Source organism: Ascaphus truei, chromosome 2 (genome assembly GCF_040206685.1).
Source record: "Ascaphus truei isolate aAscTru1 chromosome 2, aAscTru1.hap1, whole genome shotgun sequence".
Classification (NCBI taxonomy): Eukaryota; Metazoa; Chordata; class Amphibia; order Anura; family Ascaphidae; genus Ascaphus; species Ascaphus truei.
In genome coordinates, this window is record NC_134484.1 from 173,227,491 (window position 1) to 173,247,016 (window position 19,526).

The 19,526-nt window shown below is 43.9% G+C and overlaps 2 protein-coding genes across 4 annotated transcripts; one reads left to right on the top strand and one right to left on the bottom strand.

Moving 5' to 3' along the window:
* The first annotated feature begins 2,104 nt into the window (after window positions 1-2,104).
* On the top strand, window positions 2,105-5,301 carry ARMH2 (armadillo like helical domain containing 2). Its single transcript, XM_075589054.1, has 2 exons — window positions 2,105-2,420; window positions 4,810-5,301. Exons 1-2 carry the CDS (start codon window positions 2,210-2,212, stop codon window positions 5,262-5,264), a joined length of 666 nt encoding a protein of 221 aa, XP_075445169.1. The 5' UTR covers window positions 2,105-2,209; the 3' UTR covers window positions 5,265-5,301.
* A 5,730-nt stretch (window positions 5,302-11,031) lies between these two features.
* On the bottom strand, window positions 11,032-17,207 carry GMNN (geminin DNA replication inhibitor). Of its 3 annotated transcripts, none has more exons than XM_075585573.1 (7): window positions 17,082-17,207; window positions 15,203-15,266; window positions 12,913-13,014; window positions 12,595-12,736; window positions 12,401-12,483; window positions 12,153-12,263; window positions 11,032-11,570 (listed from the first exon to the last, which is right to left on the bottom strand). In XM_075585573.1, the coding sequence occupies exons 2-7, from the start codon at window positions 15,257-15,259 to the stop codon at window positions 11,427-11,429; spliced, it is 639 nt and encodes a 212-aa protein (XP_075441688.1). In that variant the 5' UTR covers window positions 15,260-15,266; window positions 17,082-17,207; the 3' UTR covers window positions 11,032-11,426. The 3 variants fall into 3 exon arrangements, with proteins under 3 accessions (XP_075441688.1, XP_075441690.1, XP_075441689.1); XM_075585575.1 differs by lacking the exon at window positions 17,082-17,207 and adding an exon at window positions 16,883-16,903; XM_075585574.1 differs by lacking the exon at window positions 17,082-17,207 and adding an exon at window positions 15,864-16,066.
* Between the last annotated feature and the right edge of the window lie 2,319 nt (window positions 17,208-19,526).

The following is a 19,526-nucleotide window of genomic DNA, read 5'->3' on the forward strand; positions in this document are numbered from 1 at the left end:
TGAGATTTTTATTGCTTATATAAGTATAGTTGTTGTTTATTTTTTTATTTTTTTTAGTCAACATGTTTCAATATGAACTCTATGCAGGTATACCTTTCAGGTATCTTTTTGTTTTTCCCCACACCTCTCAATTTTGGGACACTACAGCTTTAATTGAGGCAGATTGGTTTTTGGTCACGCTGGCAACTGTTAGGCTGCGTCCCCGCTAGCGTTGAGCTCGCTGAGTGGGCGGCGCTTGGCGAGATGACTTGTATATATATATATATATATATATATATTTATATATATTTATATATATATATATATATATATGAAAGTCTCCGTGCGCGGGCACACATACTCACCGGCGCTCGGCAAACAAATTTTTTCAACTTCCTAGCGCTCTCAGCTCTCAGCTTCCCCCCCCCCCCCCCCGCGCGAGCGCTTGTGAAAATTTAAAGGACACCAGTCGCTCATGCTTGGAGAGCTCTCCAAGCATGAGCGCGCTCAGCGCCAGCGGGGACCAAGCCTTAGGCTTTAAAAGTTCCTGTCATCCATTGCGGGACATAAGCCTGAGCGGTACGCAGTTCTGACGAAACATGTTGGGATTGTTTCTCCAAACTGCGCCCACCTACGTGGTTTGTTTTCCTAAGCATTTTCGGACACCAGAGCTAAGAAGAGACATTTTCAAGTGAGTAAGGCCAGACTATAACAAGAAACGCTGGAGCTTGGTAAAAAGTTGTTGGCCGTCTCCTCAAAGTCTGTCAGTGCTGACATATCTACAACACTCATATCTACGACACGACACGACACTCATATCTACAACACTCATATCTACGACACAACACTCATATCTACGATACCGCCAGACCTTGTCCACTCATGTGGCCTGACTCTTTAATGGGCTTTTATTAATCATTGGAATAAAGAGGAAACCATCTCGAGTCAGTGACGGCTGTATCCTACCAGACAATGCTGAAAGCGGGTTAAGGAGCTGCCTGCTGTATCTTGTATGTCTATCAGGGCAGAGATTATATTATCACCTGACCTATAATCACTTTGGGAGGTACATCTTTCTACAGGTTTACAGAGTGGCTATCTGGCCCTCCTGTATCTCCCATCCCAGTGATTCCTTAGGCTACGGTCCCAGTCCTCACGCCTGCACGAGACAAAGACCCGCTGCGGCTGAAACGCGTCAGAGGATCCGCCAGAACTACACTATGATGCTCCAACAAATCTTTTAGTCACCACTTCAGCCTTGCTAGCGACTTTTTTCTACGGCGGTGCATCGTTCTTTCCTCCGGTGGGAGGAGTTTCATTGATTCCAGTTCGTCACCGGTAGCCCGCCGGGTTGCTGCGTCAGCTGATCGCCCAGACACTGCGGGTCATAAACCACCCACCGACACGGAGGAGTTCCCTGGTGGTTTGCAGTGTGCCTGTTTGCAGTTGATTTCCTCATTCATCTGTCCGGCTTCATCTGCTTCACTAACCGTGAGTTTCTCCACATTCAATATCATTAGTGCTCTACGGTTTAGCCAATTGTTAGGAGAGTTTATTACTTTTACTCACGAGTTTCCCTTTGAAGACTAGCCGTGACTTTATCATATTTGTTTATTTCACAAGCAGGACTCAGTAATCTTACTGACTTTTGGAGCGCCTGATTGGTTAACCCCTCGGTTACCCAGTACACACTTGAAAGTGTACCTACCTCTGTTTTTATCAACACCCCCAAATATACCATTGATTTATACCATGGAGCCTGCGCTTCCTCTTTCTTTTGGATATAGATATGTAGGAAAAACAGTCAAAGAAAAACAAAGTCCAAAGCAGAGTCCCTACTCAATGTGAGGTTTGCAGAAAGTTATATAATTAGGCATAATACAAGTCAACCAAGTACAAAAATCCCAATATAATATCAATGGTGCAATATAGTATAAAGATACATGAAAGGTCTGACTGAGAAATCCTCACGTTTGTGCAATAAACTGCATGTTGTGCACAAAATCCTTTTCTTGTAATAAGATCATTGATGTTGTGATGACACTTGATATTGCTTATACTTTTGCCAGCTACATTCTGAGAACAGGTTCTATGTTCCGTGGTTTCTTAGAGACAACACATTACACATATAAGGAAGCTATACAAGCAGTAGGGCTCCTAGCAGGCAGTTTTCTTCCATTCTGAACATTACCTCAATTCTGAACATTACCTGAATACTCAAGAAACTGTCATGTTTCGCAGGTTGCAAAGCTGTTGCAGGCACATATTAAATAACTATATCAACTTTGATTCACGACAAGAGGAAGGGGAGGATACGTTAGATGAAACACAGTTTCATAAACAAAAATTTCTGATATGTGGTAAAACTTTGAGAAACAGTAACCTTCCCATTGGCATAAGAATTCAGGCAGCATCACAGATGGGACTGCTTTCATACACAGGTAACATTAGCCAGACATTAGTTAATATTTGGATTGTTATTTTCCTATGCCTATTTAGCATAGAAGCAGTGCTGGGTGAAATAACTTTCCCAAGGATCTAATATCGGTAGCAGAGTTTGGAGACATTTTTTTTTTAAATTACACACTGTGCAAACAGTAGTTGTGTTGGGCATTTTGCAGGGCGATCTTGAAAGATGCATGGGTGTCAATTTTGAACAAGGTAAAGATGAAGCAGAATTGAAGCCCAAAGCATAATTTTTATTTTCCTCTTAGGGGCTTTTTCGATAGGCCCCACATCGCATTCTGCAAATCGTAGTGTGATCAGACGCTCTCCGACTAATTGGATAAGCCCTTAGGGCTATTCTCACTAAACTACGATACTGGATGAAATGTGAGTAAATTTTGGGGGAAATGTTAGTTATTTTTATTGTCTAATTGATTAATGGATTACAGGCATACCCTGGTTTAAGGACACTCACTGTAAGTACACTCGCGAGTAAGGACATATCGCCCAATAGGCAAACGGCAGCTCCCGCATGCGCCTGTCAGCACGTCCTCAACAGTAACACCGGCTCCCTACCTGTACCGAAGCTGTGCGCAAGCGAGGAGACTATAGAGCTTGTTACAAATGTGTTATTTACACCAGTTATGCACGTATATGACGATTACAGTACAGTACATGCATCGATAAGTGGAAAAAAGGTAGTGCTTCACTTTAAGTACATTTTTGCTTTACATATGTAACCCATATTCCCCCCCAATCGCAGATATGGTGTATGTAAGGGGATCTATATGCATTACCCAGCGTGGTGCTTCTACCTGTTAGGCTCACAGGGGGCCTAAGCCTCCGCCACGGAGAGCCTGGGGTACGTATGACAATATGTATAACCTCTTACTTGGTGCAGCGCCTCCACCTGCGATGGCTCCCACCAGAGGGGGAGTGGTTCCTCGCAGGAAATATATATCACTCCACACAACGTGTAAAACAACCAGGGACTTTACTTGCATGAATAACCTTGAGCATATACACATATACCAACAGGTGTCCCTCCCTAGAGGAGACACTAACTCCGGCGTCACGCAGGACGCTACCTCCACCTCCACCGGATGATCCCACCCAGTGTCCAGTAACCCCACCCTCAAGCGAGATGTATATGTGTGACTGCGCAGCCACTATGTCCCTTGTGAATGTGATATGACTCGTTGGTGCACTTGTACATTACCTGCCGGGCACTCCGGTGCCCGGGCCTGCCAAGGAACTTCACAAAGGATCCCGACGTTGATTGTACACCGGAACTACCGTCCGGGGCAATCCCACCCGGATGGCTGATGCAGCAACCGCAAAGGCCTGAGCCCAAACCTCTGCACGGACGGGCAGCTTCTGCTGTGTCCCTAACTAGCTCTAGATAATAAGTGGCAGGGTCCCTAACCTGGGGCTCTCCCTGACACAACTTACACTTCAGGGTGACTCCGGGCTAGCTGGGGCCTTGGGGGCTGCTGGCCTAGTGCAGGGGGTCACTGACTCCTACACCCTACCTCCTTCCCCTAGCTTCTCCAGGCTCCAACTGACAAACGCGCTCCAAGCCCGCGAACTGTATCTCTTCTCTCCTGCCCTATTGGCTCCCTGAGTCACATGGGGCGCTGCTGAGGCTCACGGGACTTGTAGGCCCTTCCAAGAGCCTTCCCTGGTAGGCTAGGGTTTTGCGGGCTCCCCTCGCGCTATCCTCGCGCATGCGCAACTCTGCAGGGCCGACGGTACTCACTGCGCATGCGCGATCTATAGTAAGATGGCGGCGCCCTGCTCGGGAGCCGCCGGGGACCGCCAAAGCGTTCCCTGCACTGGTCCCCACCTTCCGGACGTGCCGGCGGGTCCATCGAGTGACCCGCGGCAGCGGAAGAACCGAGGTAGGGGTCGCGGGGCAGCAGGTAGTAAAAGGGGACCTGGCTACATAGTTGAGGTGAGATACATTGCTAGACCTGGCTACATATACATGCTCCGGTCCCATTGCGTACGTTAATGCGGGGTATGCCTGTATCATAAAATGACAGGATTCTTTTTTTTCTTTTTTTTTTTACCAATGGGATATATGCAAGTTAAATGTCATGGCAAACATGTAAATGAGCATGCAAATTAGTAATTATGTGCGTCATTTTATAATTTGAGTGTTGATAGAAGGAATTAGGGATGGGTTACAGAATGTACATTTTATGATGAGCTGTATCTTTGGTTAAAGTAGGCAACCATGTTTGTTTTCATTTTTATTAATTGTTATGTGAACAGAGGGGTCCCCGAAAACTGATCTGAAGTCCCCCGACATTTGGTTTACAAGTATTAAGTTCAGTACAACACTTCCCCACACCCCACCCTTTTTTTTATTTATTTTATAAGGCGGACCTCCAGCAGCATGCCACGTTCAAGAATACATTGAGGATATTATACATTTCTTGGATGTGCCATCTGCGTCAATTGAAGACAAAATGATAATCATCCAAGCTTTGTCTGGTATTTGCTATGTGAACAACAGCAATCAGAAGAAACTGACGGAACTTGGAATTACGAAAATACTTCTTACCATACTGAGTGAGGAAGGAAATTCCTCAGCAGACACTACAAACCTGATGTTGCTGAAATACTGGGTCTGCTACCTCTTAAGTGTCCTTTCTTGCAATAATATTCCTTTCATTAAATCACTTCAGAATATTCACACCCTCAGGACAAATCTTGAGACCATATCCATCATGGGATGGTACAAATGGCCAGCTAATTATGCTACGGTAATGCTTGACCTCCTGAGCATTAAGCCGTCAAATGAGGTGTGCAAAAAAGATTCTCATATGGCATAAATAGTCCTGAGTTATTGTTTGCATTATTTGATAAATTATGACAGCTTGCACGAAAAATAAATATATGAAATTTGTAGATGTAGTTTTTTTTTAGGTGTTATATTGCAGCAAACCAAAAATCTGAGCTAGCAAAAAAAAAAAAAAACAACATGTGTGACAGTCCCAGGATATTAGACAGCTTTCTGTCCGATTTAGAGCAGAAAGTGCAGAAATATGGCAAAGGGATCCATTCCGCAGCTTCACATTTACTGAGGCTGGTGGATGGCAAGTCCAGGCCAGAGTTTATAACGGTTCTAACCTGTTCCTTAATTAGGAGAGCGGGTGAGGGGAATTAGAACCGGTAAACTCTGGCCTAGACTTTTCATCCACCAGACTCAGTAAATGTTGAGCTGTGGAATGGATCCTTTTGCCATATTTCTGCACTTTCTGATCTAAATCGGATAGAACGCTGTCTAATATCCTGGGACTATGTCACACAAGATTGAGCAGCACGAGGTGATCACAGAAATATCAGGGGATCTGTAAAGATAGAAAAGGACATGGGGCAGTAAGGCGATTGAACATATAGGAACATTAAAGGGCATTTAGGGAGGCAATGTAGAGGGAAGGCTGTGTTTGAGAGGTGGGAGGGGGAGAATGCACTTCAAGGCATTGACGGGTAAAGGGCGATTCATGACCACTTTAATGTTTGGGGTACATGCAAAGTATTGAGAAATGAAATTAGGCCACTCAGACATTCATAAAAAACAACCACCCGAGTAAAAGCTCAGGAGGACCCCCAGGTAGATAATGATTATATCGGGTATAATGTCGGCATAAGTACTAAATGGTCAAACATACTCAAATAAAGCCCCCGTATGTCGAGGGAAGAGAGAACCAAAAGACACTATATGGGTATAGAGACAAAATACCAGGCAGTCAGCAAGAAGCAAATAAGTTACCACCACTTCGTGGCCTGGATTGGAAGTGAGACCCTATGTCAGGTAAGGTATCCGGTGTGGAGCCGTGCAGCTCTCTGCTGAGCACCGTCTCTCCCTCCGTGGGTGTCACGCTGAATCAGCGTGTAGTGAATATACCAGTACTGCCTGCGAGTGTCATTCAGACATTCAGCTACACATAAACACCAAGGGCCTGAGTTGTGAGGGATGCTACTTATTCAATTAGAAAAGTATAAGCATGTTAATTAATATTTTATTCAATTGTATACCAAATATGGCTGTTCAGCATCGTAAGGTGAAACTTGGAATTGCCTCATGTTAACTTCACCTTTTTGTGTGATGTCACTTTGTGTTGAGTACAATCGACCCTCCAGTTCTCCAGCTTAGTTCTCTGTCTCCAACCCTCAACGCCAATTTGCCACATTTAACTCCCTTCTCTGCCCAACTACACCACTACCCCTCCTCACCTTTATGGCCCAAGACCTTGCCACCTACTCCAGATAAAAAAACATTGCCACCATCGAACATAACTATCACATCAGGGCGTGCACACACATTTTTTTCCTATGGCCAGTCACCATGCTGCTCTCGCCCTACAACCTGCCTCCTTGCCCCTATTCCCTAACCTTTTATTTTCTCCCACCCTGACACATCTACCCATCTTAAGTCACCACTTTACCTTTCTTTTCTCACTGACACACTCCCTTCTTCCTTTAAACATGTAGTTGTCACATCTATTCTAAACAAATACTGTCTTGACTGAGCTTCTCCAACTATTATCTCTTTCCCCCATTGCGTTCAAGCTACCTCACACCCTTGCTGGCTTCAGCCCTCTACACTCCACTTAGCAGGAACAAGAGGTGCCAATGACTCACAGCTAACCAAGTGCCATTTCTCCTTCCATAGTCACCTCAATCTCTTTGACACTGTTGACTACCCCCTCCTCCTGCACACTCTCCACTGTATTGGATTCTGTGACGCAGGCCTCTCTCCCTTCTCTGGTCTCTGTGCTAGGCCTTCTCTTCTCATTCTATACCTTGCTCTTCGTGAATTAACTCACCTTTGTTTTTCAGTATCTCTATGCGAACGACACCCATATTTACCTCTCCTCACCTGACCACACCTCCTCTTTTCACCAACTTTCTTGGCTTTTCTTCCTTGATGTACCACACATCATGTTCACTACAGAATTCCTATAATAATCTTTCCTCCTCCCACTGTGACTCCTACACCAACAATAATTCCATATTCTTGTCTAAGGGTTATCTTTAACCTCTTTCTTCCTTACATTCCTGCTGCCTACACACCTATAGCTAGTCGTAACCAATGATTTTATTTAAATAACCAAATCGCAATCCCGCCTCGATTACTGCGACCTGTTAGTTGCCCTTCTCATCGACTATCCAAATTACTGCACTCACCACTCCATCTAGAATTGCATCCACATCCTCTAGAATTGCATTTAAAATCTTAGTCTTGGCATAGAAATCCCTCAACAATGCTGCTTCCCCTTACATCTGGTCTACAAGACGTCTCCTGTGTTGCACCCTCTCTGGAATTCCCCATTAGACTCTCCATCAGCTTTCAGACGACTTCAAAGACTCCTCAACATACATACACCCTAACCCAAATGGGGACAGCTGTGCAGCTGGATCAAACTCCAATCAGGCATATATGCCGTCTTACTATGAGCAGTCATTTATACCTTTTAAGAGGTAAGAGACTTATAATGCACCATGCATCCGCCCCTACAAAGATCCCTGTTCTCCTGTGCCGATATACATCTAGCCAGAGTAATACAAGGATAAAGAAAATAGCATACCAAAACAGAACCATTACACTATGGACAGAAAGTTCTAATCGCATGGGAGGTGCTAGAACAGGAATGAAATAATTATCCTCTTCCCTCTATGCCAGTACAAAATGAATAGCACCAAATCAAAGAAGTCCCGCTTGTTAGACTATGAGGAAAATAAATAAATAATCCATACAAGGATTGCACTGGAAGTGAAAACTTAAAATAATTTTAAGGTATAATCATGGCATGTGTGTGTTTGCCTTTAATTATACCTACCATGGACCCAGGATCTTAACCGGGTCTCGAGTCCCCCAGCTAGGGATATGTTTATCTGTATATAGATATAGTAGCACACATATTTCATGCACCTCTCATCCTTTTGATCATTTATTTATTCCATTCATTCTTCTATGTCCACGCATGTTGATAGACTGATACTCAGCAGTAGCTTGCATTCGGATTGGACACTTTGGTCCAGCCTCCGTTAGCCATATGTATATAATTGATGCAGATATCCTCAATGTTAGCTCCTCCCCCCGATGAAGTGTGAAGCGTCACACGAATCGCGCGTTGGGGCGTGATGTCACTAGTGGGCATCCGTGAGCGTGATCCATCGTGGAGCTGAGCTGTCCCTGTTGGATACTACCGCAGTCAGATTGAGCACCAGCGGCACTAGAAACACGGTCGTATACATTGTATTTGTCTGTCTTGGTGGTTTGGAGCGACTGATGCCGCTCATTTCCCCAGATATATTACGAGATTTTGGCCGGGGTTTTCTGGTTCGCTCCTATATGGTGGATCCAGTATATACACTTATGCTACCATCTGATGATTAGACTCATACTTAATTGTGTATATATACGTCCTGCTTGTTATATTGTGCTCCTCTCCGACTACCAACAGGGTCATTTAGCTGTTTGGTAGTCACATCAGGGATCTCACCTTTTGACTTATACATGATAATAGTAATGATCTTAGTGTTTTTCTCCCTATATTTTTTGTGCTACCCTCTCCCCTTACATGGGCATTTTAATATATTGGTTTCTTTTTTTCCTATTATACCTGTTTTTTGGCAATATAATTGTTTATTAAAGTTTTTTTATTTTTTGCATTTTAATTGTGGATATCACTATTATACTTTAGGCTATGAAACATACTTCTGTGGATTTATGGTCATTACTCTGATCATTCACCTTAGACATTAGTCTTTTAGTGGGTATTTGTATCCCCTAGTATCTACTTTACCAGTTATTTGGGACCTGTTTTGGTCCATACTGTGGTATATGTAAACCTTTTAGGCGTTTACCTACTTGTGTTATGTGATCAGGATATGTTTGTTCATTACTAGGAGTGATACTATTGACTCATCATTAGATACATTTGAACATGCATGATTGTTATGATTAGCTAAATTTGATGTGTATTAACGTGACACTTTTAGGGTTTAGTTTCCTTGGAACACACTTCCTGCGACTAGATTTTTCACACAAGTTTGGTACCTTCTACTTAGCCTTGAGTGCAACATATAGGGGACTTCAGTGACCTCTGTCACTTTTTTCTGTTATTGCACAGTTGTGATGAGCACCAACTATACCAATCGCACTGGCAGGTTTTGGCTCTTATCAAGGAGTGACTGCATTTCCCTCCTTGATAGGATGAAGGCCTGTAATATAGTGGGGGGGGAGGGGGGTGCTGCACCGTGCGCACGCCGGTTATAGTTGGTTGTGGTTAGCCAGCCATTGTATGCCAGGGCCGTGCTCACGGTAGTGAGCGTGGAGCCGAGCGATAGCGGGGAACTCAAAAAAAAACTAAGTATTTTACTACTCTTCAAAAGGAGTGTTGGTATCCTGGCAAAGTTAAGCTCCCACATGACACGGGCCAATAGGAAGCCTCTTCACTCCTACTTTGTAACCCGCTGTTCAAGGCACACAGCTAGATCAGATAAAGATCTCATTACCAACTCATCCAAAAGATGACTCCTGCTGGCAAGTTTTACAGAGTACCCTAAAAAGACCAAAGAGCTATGAGGTTAGTTCAATCTTTAGTTCACACCAAAGAGTCAAAGTTCTTTTAAAGTCTACTTCTAGTGGCATAAAAACCTGTACCATTGCAGTTAAGAGTGCGCTACCAAGCTATGGCAATTTAGAAAATTATGTAGAGATTAAGTATTCCGGTGATAAAATCTAGCAATAAAAACAATTACCAATTCATAAAAAACAATGTCAAAAATAAAAATATTCCTTGAAAATAAGAGGTTCCAAATGTGTGCAATTTGCATAGGGATCCAGACATGTGCTGCTCTCCTTTCGAGCTGTTCCACTCCTCCCTTAGTACATGCAGAAACAGGAACGCACAGAGAATACCCATAGAGTAATTCAATTTAAGGAAAAAATATATTCATATTCAACGCATTTGATAAGATAGAAGGGCATTCACTCTTCTAGGGAAGTTTGGCACCTGTTGTGGCAAAGCTGCTTGTCCGACCTGGTTTCTCCTGCTTGAGGTGCAACTACCGGTATAAATATTATACGCCACACCGTGCCAGCACCCATTTGGAGACAGTCCAAAAGGTGGTTGTACTTACACTGGCGGTTGCAACAGGCAAATAGGAGAAACAAGGCACTATCGGACAAGCGGCTTTGCCACAGCGGGTGCCACACTTCCAAGAGCGTGAATGCCCTTCTATATCTTATCAAATGTGATATGGATTACCTGATTTTAAATGTTAATAAAGTGTATTACACTATTAACAGTCTCTGCACTTTCCTCTTTTTACACCTGTGCGGTTAAAGCTCTAAATGACCAAATCAGTCTTCCCAGCACCAGCTTTATTACATTCTGGCCTCCAGATGGTCAGGTTCACAAAACAGGGAAAGTGGTGTCCGAGTGACAACTGAACTAGTTAATATTTTGTAGCCCACATTAAGCCAAATTGTGTCTAGTCACAAGCTACCCTATTGTTTAGTTCTAAGCAAGCTTGTAGCTAAACATTTATAAAGCTTAAACAAAATGTGAATAAAGTAAAAATATATGCACTTGCAAACTAAAGTTTATTCAAGTATGTACAAACACCTCACGGCCAACACATTAAAAACTATTTACAAACTCAAAATAAAATACATAGTATTTGCTGTTAGAACAAGTGATCTGTTTAACAAGTCGTGGCTGTTAGCAGATTTTTAAAAAAAAGTCTGCTAGAAGTACAGTCCACCTTATCAATTCACCTCCAAGTGTCTGAGAAGCTTAAACCACAAGCCCTCAGAGCATTCATGAGGTTAGATGTCTGTTGACTTCAAATGTTCCTGCTACTTGGACTTTGAGAAGGACTAGTAATGGCAGTTTCCCAACCAAATGAACCAGGATAGGAATGATAATGTTAAGGTAGCCACTTATAAAAGTTCAGTTGAATTGTTAGCTTTCTGTAGTTTAAATTGCTGCATATTCTTCTGAATTTTGTTCAAAACTTATGTGACGGGCCTCCAGATCATCCCTTTCATCTTCACACCTAGTTCCTTCCAAATCAAGATCCTTTAGTACGTCAAGACTTTCTGGGGCATGTCCAGTCAACCTCTATATATATAAAAAAAAAAAAAAAAAGTTTGGTATTGCACTGTCAAACAAGTAATTACATATAGTCTGCCATGCAGTCTGAATTTCTTCCTTATTTGTCAAGCGTTCTGTAAATCAGCATATATTTCATTTGCATTGTATAATCTGCTTCCTGCACAGGATTGAAAGTCTTGTTGAGCTCTAATCTTTGAAGTATTACAGTGATATGCAGTAGAAGTACAGAATTTGCAATATACAGGTACACAGAGGCACACCAAATGTCCAAGCCCTAATCAGTTTGATCCTGGTGCAGACTCGCCCATTTTGGACATTATCTGAGGTAGGAGCTGTGTCCCCAAAATGTAATTATTCTGTATGTTTCAAGCATGTGTAAAGCTGCAATTATTTTTGCAACTCAAACTGTGTGCCTTCATAGTTTGCTATAGTACATAATTTGTGTCCCTGTGTAGTGAGCAGCTGTCCAATGATTCTTTGAAAACCAGTAACATTTTGTATGTTTAAGCAAAGCCCTTAGTGAAATAGATTTTATCATTTTAAAATGTGTAACCACCTATGTTCAGAGATTAGACAAAGTATGTTTACCTCAATCATATTTGCCATGTACTGCACATGTTCTGCAAGCTCTTTAAGTTCATCGTTCTCCTGCTTTAGATGTGCAATTTCTCCATCTTTGAGCTCTATTTCTTTGTGCAACTGCAACAGAAAAGTCACTAGCGTTAATTACTCAAGTGATCAAATCAAAATGCTTCGTGTGAATAAGTGTAAATCACACCCAACCATTGGGACGGAGGGATACAGGCAAGTTAAGGCCAACACCAATCAAACTTTACCTTTTCATTCTCCTGTAAAGCTTCATAAAGTGCCTTCCTTCTTTCCTCTGCCACTCCCTTCCAGTATTGAAAAGACGGATTTTCTGTTCAAAATAATGCCAAGGACAATAGTTAAAGTAATTTTAAAGTAACACTCCCCCACCCCCAATATTTCAAAAGTATATAGGCAACGTAAGTGGTTCCAAAGAACATACCTGTCACCATAAGGTCAAAGGCTTCACTTGAAATGCTACGATTCTCCCGGTGTTCTGGGTCAACAGCAACTTCCACCTTCGCTTTCTTTGATGTAAATTGGTCATTCCACAGTTTTCTCTTGGTAGAAAAGCCTTTTGCAGGCTTAAAAAAAAAAAAAAAAAAAAGTTTAGCGTTTACCTGACTCCAAATGTGGGCACATCAAATTAATGTGAACGGAAGTCTGAATCAAATAGCCCCAATATGGAAATAAGTCTCACGAGCCAGAAGACACCCCAAAAAACATTTAACATTTATTTAAGGCAAATCACACCACTCACCTCTTTCACCCTTCCAACAAGGCAGCCTGCTGCTGACTGTTGAATTACTTTAAGAGTTCTTCTTGGAGCAGCACAGTCATTAGTTCTGTCCACCAAGCAATTCTGTGGAAGGTGAAAATACAGAGTTCTGTTGTAAATCTCACAAAATCAGGTGGTGCGAATTGTACAGCACAATATAACTGCACCAAAAAAAAAAAAAAAAAACCTGTTAAAATGGCTACACTGTCGAGGTTCATTGAGCTTTGGGATACAGCCTTTAAAAAAATTAAAATAAAGAAAAGCATAATCTTAGGACACATCGGTCTCAACTCGACTGGATTGAAATTAAAATGGCTACCATTTTACCCCATGGGATAAACCTTGAGTGAAATGCTTATTTGATCATTTCTAATGACTAGGTAACAGAATATTTATATGAAAGAAAAATTGACCCATATGAGACCAACACAGTTAGTAAAGTTAAGCTTTTGGTGCAGATCTGTAATTTTTCCCATACAAGCAAATTCCCAGACATGCACTCTTCAAGTTTCCTTGCTCAGGGTTTAACCTTAATCCCAGACAAGTCATTGTTCTGCAATGATATGTCATCAACCCCCTTTTTGCAATGTAAATACAAAATGTATTACAGCCAATAACCCATTTGATTTTTAATTGTTCGCTACACTGCCACCATGGGATAGCAAACAAAAGGTAGATAATCAAACAGGGGATTGTTAGAAATGTTTTTTTCAATACAATGCCAGCGTGAGAAAGTTACTGATTCACACTGTACTTAACATGACACGAGTTCAACTTTCCCACGGTCAAGTTTTACTGCCGATTATTATCTTTCTGTTCTACTACAGGACAAATGCCAAGAACTGTGGGAACCAGCATTACTAAACATTTCAGCCATTATTTCAAGCTCTTCAAAGTTATGGATTAGTTAACATTCCCCACCAAATTGCAACACTTGACACCAGTGGCTCATATGACAGGTAACAGTGTGTACTGAAAGTCTTTATCTCGTGGGAAAATCTTACTTGTGCAGACTCAAGTTAAGCCTCTTGAAGGCTCCACTTGACAAGTCTATTTTTTCCCCTTCCCATGGTCAGTTTAACCCCTCAAAAGCAATGGAGATCTGGTCCAATACAGTCATATAAGCCCCAATTAGTAGTGTTGCTAAATACAACAGGCAGGTATAGTCCTAAAAACTATGTAATAAAGTACACTTCTCTACAAGATTAAGAGTATTTCTGCTACTCAGAAATTAACCCTGTGAGTAATTTTAGGGCCAATTTAAGAGTTGCTACACCTGTGCTTCATGAATACAAAGTAAAACTGGCTGGAAATTATATAAAAATAATGTATGCTTTCTACATCAGTGGCATTTGGAAGCAAACGCAGAATTTTACATTATGGCAGATTAAATGGACTAAACGGTCAAATTAATTTGACAGTTACCGAAGACCACCGACTGTCAGGCACCAGATTGAGAAACCACAACATGCAGAAAGTAGACATGTGCTTTGTTTCAGGTCAATTCATTTCCAATGCAGTTTCTTGCAAATGTGGGGTGGAAGGAGAACAGATATAGTAGGAGCTTCCTTGTGTGGAAGTTTCTTGTACATTGACCTTTGTGGTCAAGAAACGTCCACCCAAGGAGGCTATGACATGAACAGTGTTAACGGACAAAAGCCAGAGATGGCAATAAACCTGTTCCATTAAGGAGCAAACAATGCAAGCGCAAAGCTCTAATTATGAAACAAACACAAGATGCAGGCACACGTACAAAGCAGATGAAGTTAATGGGCTGTGCACTGCATAAAATATCCCATGCTGGACTGCAAGCAGAAGCTACAAAATAACTTTATTAGCACATACACTAGGGCAAACACTTAATGCGTTTCACACATGATACACCGCCTTCTCAAAGAGTACAGCAGATATCACAATATGAATTAAACTGCATTTAGAAAAGTGTGTTTCGATAATTAGACAATTTAGAGGGAAGGTTTAAACAGAGCGCACATGACCCAGAGTTAACTCCCATTAACTTAAGTGGCCTTTAATGCAGGACCTGTGCTCTGGCTTTCTGCCTCAGGGACTTCTACAGGTTGAAACCAGAGACAGAACATGAAACACACAGAGCTCAGTGCACATCCAGTGAAACGCATACACGGTACAGTGCCTAAATATATATGTATAGATATCTATTAAATAAAATGGTCTTTTAGTTTAACATTTTGGCCAAAGTGTTGCAAGCCCTTGAACCACTTCTACAGGTTAGCCAGGAGACGCAAGATGTTACCTTGATGGACATGGTGGGCTTCTCTGCATCAGCTCTCTGCTTCATGTTAGTATTCATATCTTATCTGCAGAGAAAAGAGTCACATTTTGATATAAGGAACAAAACCACTGAAAGATATCATTGTAGAGAATCAAGAGCAATTTCACACCAATACTATTTATTGTTTCACTGGCAAGATGACAGCCTGAAGCCATTTTAAAATGCCAAATCACCAATGACTCGTGATAGGCTATAAAAAAAAAAAAAAAATAAACCTCCACTCAAATTGTCAGATTCCTGAACAGGCAACAAAAACAGCACTATAGGATGGAAATTGTTGCATTGAGATCTTGGCATTAACAGCCATCATTTCAAGTACAGCATACCCACATTGAGGGCTCGCAAAAGATTTGTTTTACCTTAGTTTTTAAAGCAAGACATTTTATTTTTGTAAAGTGCTGAATGCCATTAGTAGAACTATTCAGATTAACCTCAAATCGCTATGCATACCAGACATTAATGTTAGATAAAAACAAAGATGTATTTTCTGGCCCGCATTTGAGCACTTATCGTGCGATTTCCAGTGTAATAGAGCAGCAAGTTGCCAACTCAACGCACTATTTTGCATGTTACATCTAAAAATAATAACAAACAGTAACAATGCGCAATACAAAGATCTCACCCAATTGGGCCAATTCCCAGGTTACTGCACAATTAATTGCGCGACAAAAGCCACTGCAGCTGTATGTTATGGGATCAGATGCATTGAAGACGTCTGTATTTTATACAGTTTTCCAATGACCAGAACATTACAGGGAACCCTCCTAGGAACCCCGGTTGGAAAGACGCTGCAGTGGATGGTCACATGACTGCGGGGGTAACACGGAGTGCAGAGCTCCCGGGGAGTGTGCACGCGCCGCACAACCGGGGGCGGGGTCACCCAAAGCGAGGCAGCCAATAGCAGCGCCAGCCCGGACTGACCGCCAAAACCTAAACCCAAGCAGCGAGCCCATGCAAGGACTGGATAATCACTGCAAACACAGCGACAGACAGACAGACAGGGAGATCACATAGCAAGTTCTCAGCACACACCACCGAGTACAACTATCCTCCGCAGACAGCACCCCATGCAGAGGCCGGATAATCACTGCAAACAGGGAGATCACATAGCAAGTTCTCAGCACACACCACCGAGTATAACTATCCCCCGCAGACAGCACCCCATGCAGAGGCCGGATAATCACTGCAAACAGGGAGATCACATAGCAAGCTTCTCAGCACACTATACACACACACACACACCACACACACCACACACACACCACCGAGTACAACTAGCCTCCGCAACACCCCATGCAGGGGCAGGATAAACTAGTGCAAACAGAGAAATTACATCACATAGCAAGACACACACACACTATAACTATCCTCCGCAGACAACACCCCATGCAGGGACTGGATAATCTCTGCAAACACAGCGACAGGCAGGGAGATCACATAGCAAGCTTCCTCACACACTATATACACGCCACCGAGCATAACTATCCGCCGCAGACAACACCCCATGCAGGAGAAAGGCCAACACAAAATGGCGATGACCGCGGCTGTTTCTGCGCATTTCTTCGCTTGCCTTTCTGACCGAAGTAATCCAGATACCACAAGCCATGTGAATGGGAAGGAAAGGCCGCACATAGTGCTTACCCCTGCACGGAGGATCAGTGATGGCGAAGACATGTAGTCACCGCAACCCTCTTTATCGTTTATTCACCATACAGATAATTAGACAGCGTCCAAAATAATACATACAAAACGCGGCGTCCTGGAGCTATCCGGCTTCTCCCGCCAAGTCACACCGCGTCTCGCTAAGCGCGCGGGCAGATATACCACGTGACGCACTCACCTGGTACCCGTGTATCGAATACGTCGCCCCGTCCTCTACACAAGCTGTCTGAGTGTCGCGCACAGACTGTATGTGTGTGTGTATATATAGAGCGCTCGTGCGGTCACGTGACTGCATTCCCTCCCTATCGCACCAATTGCAGCCAGGGGGCGAAGGCGCGCGGAAAGGGCTCGGTGAGGGGGCGTGGCCTAACACAAGAATGTTGTGACTTCTCTTCACCACTGCAAGGAGAGTGCAGTAATAAGTGCAGTGTCTGCCAGTTACACAGATAGCATGCCAGCCATGAGGCAGGGAGAAGATATGACGTGTCTGCCAGTGCACTCAGCGCGTTACACAGATAGCATGCCAGCCATGAGGCAGGGAGAATATATGGCGTGTCTGCCAGTGCACTCAGCGCGTTACACAGATAGTATGCCAGCCATGAGGCAGGGAGAATATATGACGTGTCTGCCAGTGCACCCAGCGCGTTACACAGATAGCATGCCAGCCATGAGGCAGGGAGAATATATGGCGTGTCTGCCAGTGCACTCAGCGCGTTACACAGATAGCATGCCAGCCATGAGGCAGGGAGATTGCAGTAATATATGCAGTGTCTGCCAGTGCACCCAGCGCGTTACACAGATAGCATGCCAGCCATGAGGCAGGGAGATTGCAGTAATATATGCAGTGTCTGCCAGTGCACATAGCGCGTTACACAGACAGTATGCCAGCCATGAGGCAGGGAGAATATATGACGTGTCTGCCAGTGCACCCAGCGCGTTATACAGATAGCATGCCAGCTATGAGGCATGGAGAATATATGACGTGTCTGCCAGTGCACCCAGCGTGTTACACAGATAGCATGCCAGCTATGAGGCAGGGAGATTGCAGTAATATATGCAGTGTCTGTCAGTGCACATAGCGCGTTACACAGATAGCATGCCAGCCATGAGGCAGGGAGAATATATGACGTGTCTGCCAGTGCACCCAGCGCGTTACACAGATAGCATGCCAGCCATGAGGCAGGGAGAATATATGATGTGTCTGCCAGTGCACCCAGCGCGTTACACAGATAGCATGCCAGCTATGAGGCAGGGAGATTGCAGTAATATATGCATTGTCTGCCAGTGCACATAGCGCGTTACACAGATAGTATGCCAGCCATGAGGCAGGGAGAATATATGACGTGTCTGCCAGTGCACCCAGCGCGTTATACAGATAGCATGCCAGCTATGAGGCATGGAGAATATATGACGTGTCTGCCAGTGCACCCAGTGCGTTACACAGATAGCATGCCAGCCATGAGGCAGGGAGAATATATGACGTGTCTGCCAGTGCACCCAGCGCGTTACACAGATAGCATGCCAGCCATGAGGCATGGAGAATATATGACGTGTCTGCCAGTGCACTCAGCGCGTTTCACAGATAGCATGCCAGCTATGAGGCAGGGAGATTGCAGTAATATATGCAGTGTCTGCCAGTGCACATAGCGCGTTACACAGATAGCATGCCAGCCATGAGGCAGGGAGAATATATGACGTGTCTGTCAGTGCACCCAGCGCGTTACACAGATAGCATGCCAGCCATGAGGCAGGGAGAATATATGACGTGTCTGCCAGTGCACCCAGCGCGTTACACAGATAGCATGCCAGCCATGAGGCAGGGAGAATATATGACGTGTCTGTCAGTGCACCCAGCGCGTTACACAGATAGCATGCCAGCCGTGAGGCAGGGAGAATATATGATGTGTCTGCCAGTGCACACAGCGCGTTACACAGATAGCATGCCAGCCATGAGGCAGGGAGAATATATGGCGTGTCTGCCAGTGCACCCAGCGCGTTACACAGATAGCATGCCAGCCATGAGGCAGGGAGATTGCAGTAATATATGCAGTGTCTGCCAGTGCACCCAGCGCGTTACACAGATAGCATGCCAGCCATGAGGCAGGGAGAATATATGGCGTGTCTGCCAGTGCACTCAGCGCGTTACACAGATAGCATGCCAGCCATGAGGCAGGGAGATTGCAGTAATATATGCAGTGTCTGCCAGTGCACCCAGCGCGTTTCACAGATAGCATGCCAGCTATGAGGCAGGGAGATTGCAGTAATATATGCAGTGTCTGCCAGTGCACATAGCGCGTTACACAGATAGCATGCCAGCCATGAGGCAGGGAGAATATATGACGTGTCTGTCAGTGCACCCAGCGCGTTACACAGATAGCATGCCAGCCATGAGGCAGGGAGAATATATGACGTGTCTGCCAGTGCACCCAGCGCGTTACACAGATAGCATGCCAGCCATGAGGCAGGGAGAATATATGACGTGTCTGTCAGTGCACCCAGCGCGTTACACAGATAGCATGCCAGCCGTGAGGCAGGGAGAATATATGATGTGTCTGCCAGTGCACACAGCGCGTTACACAGATAGCATGCCAGCCATGAGGCAGGGAGAATATATGGCGTGTCT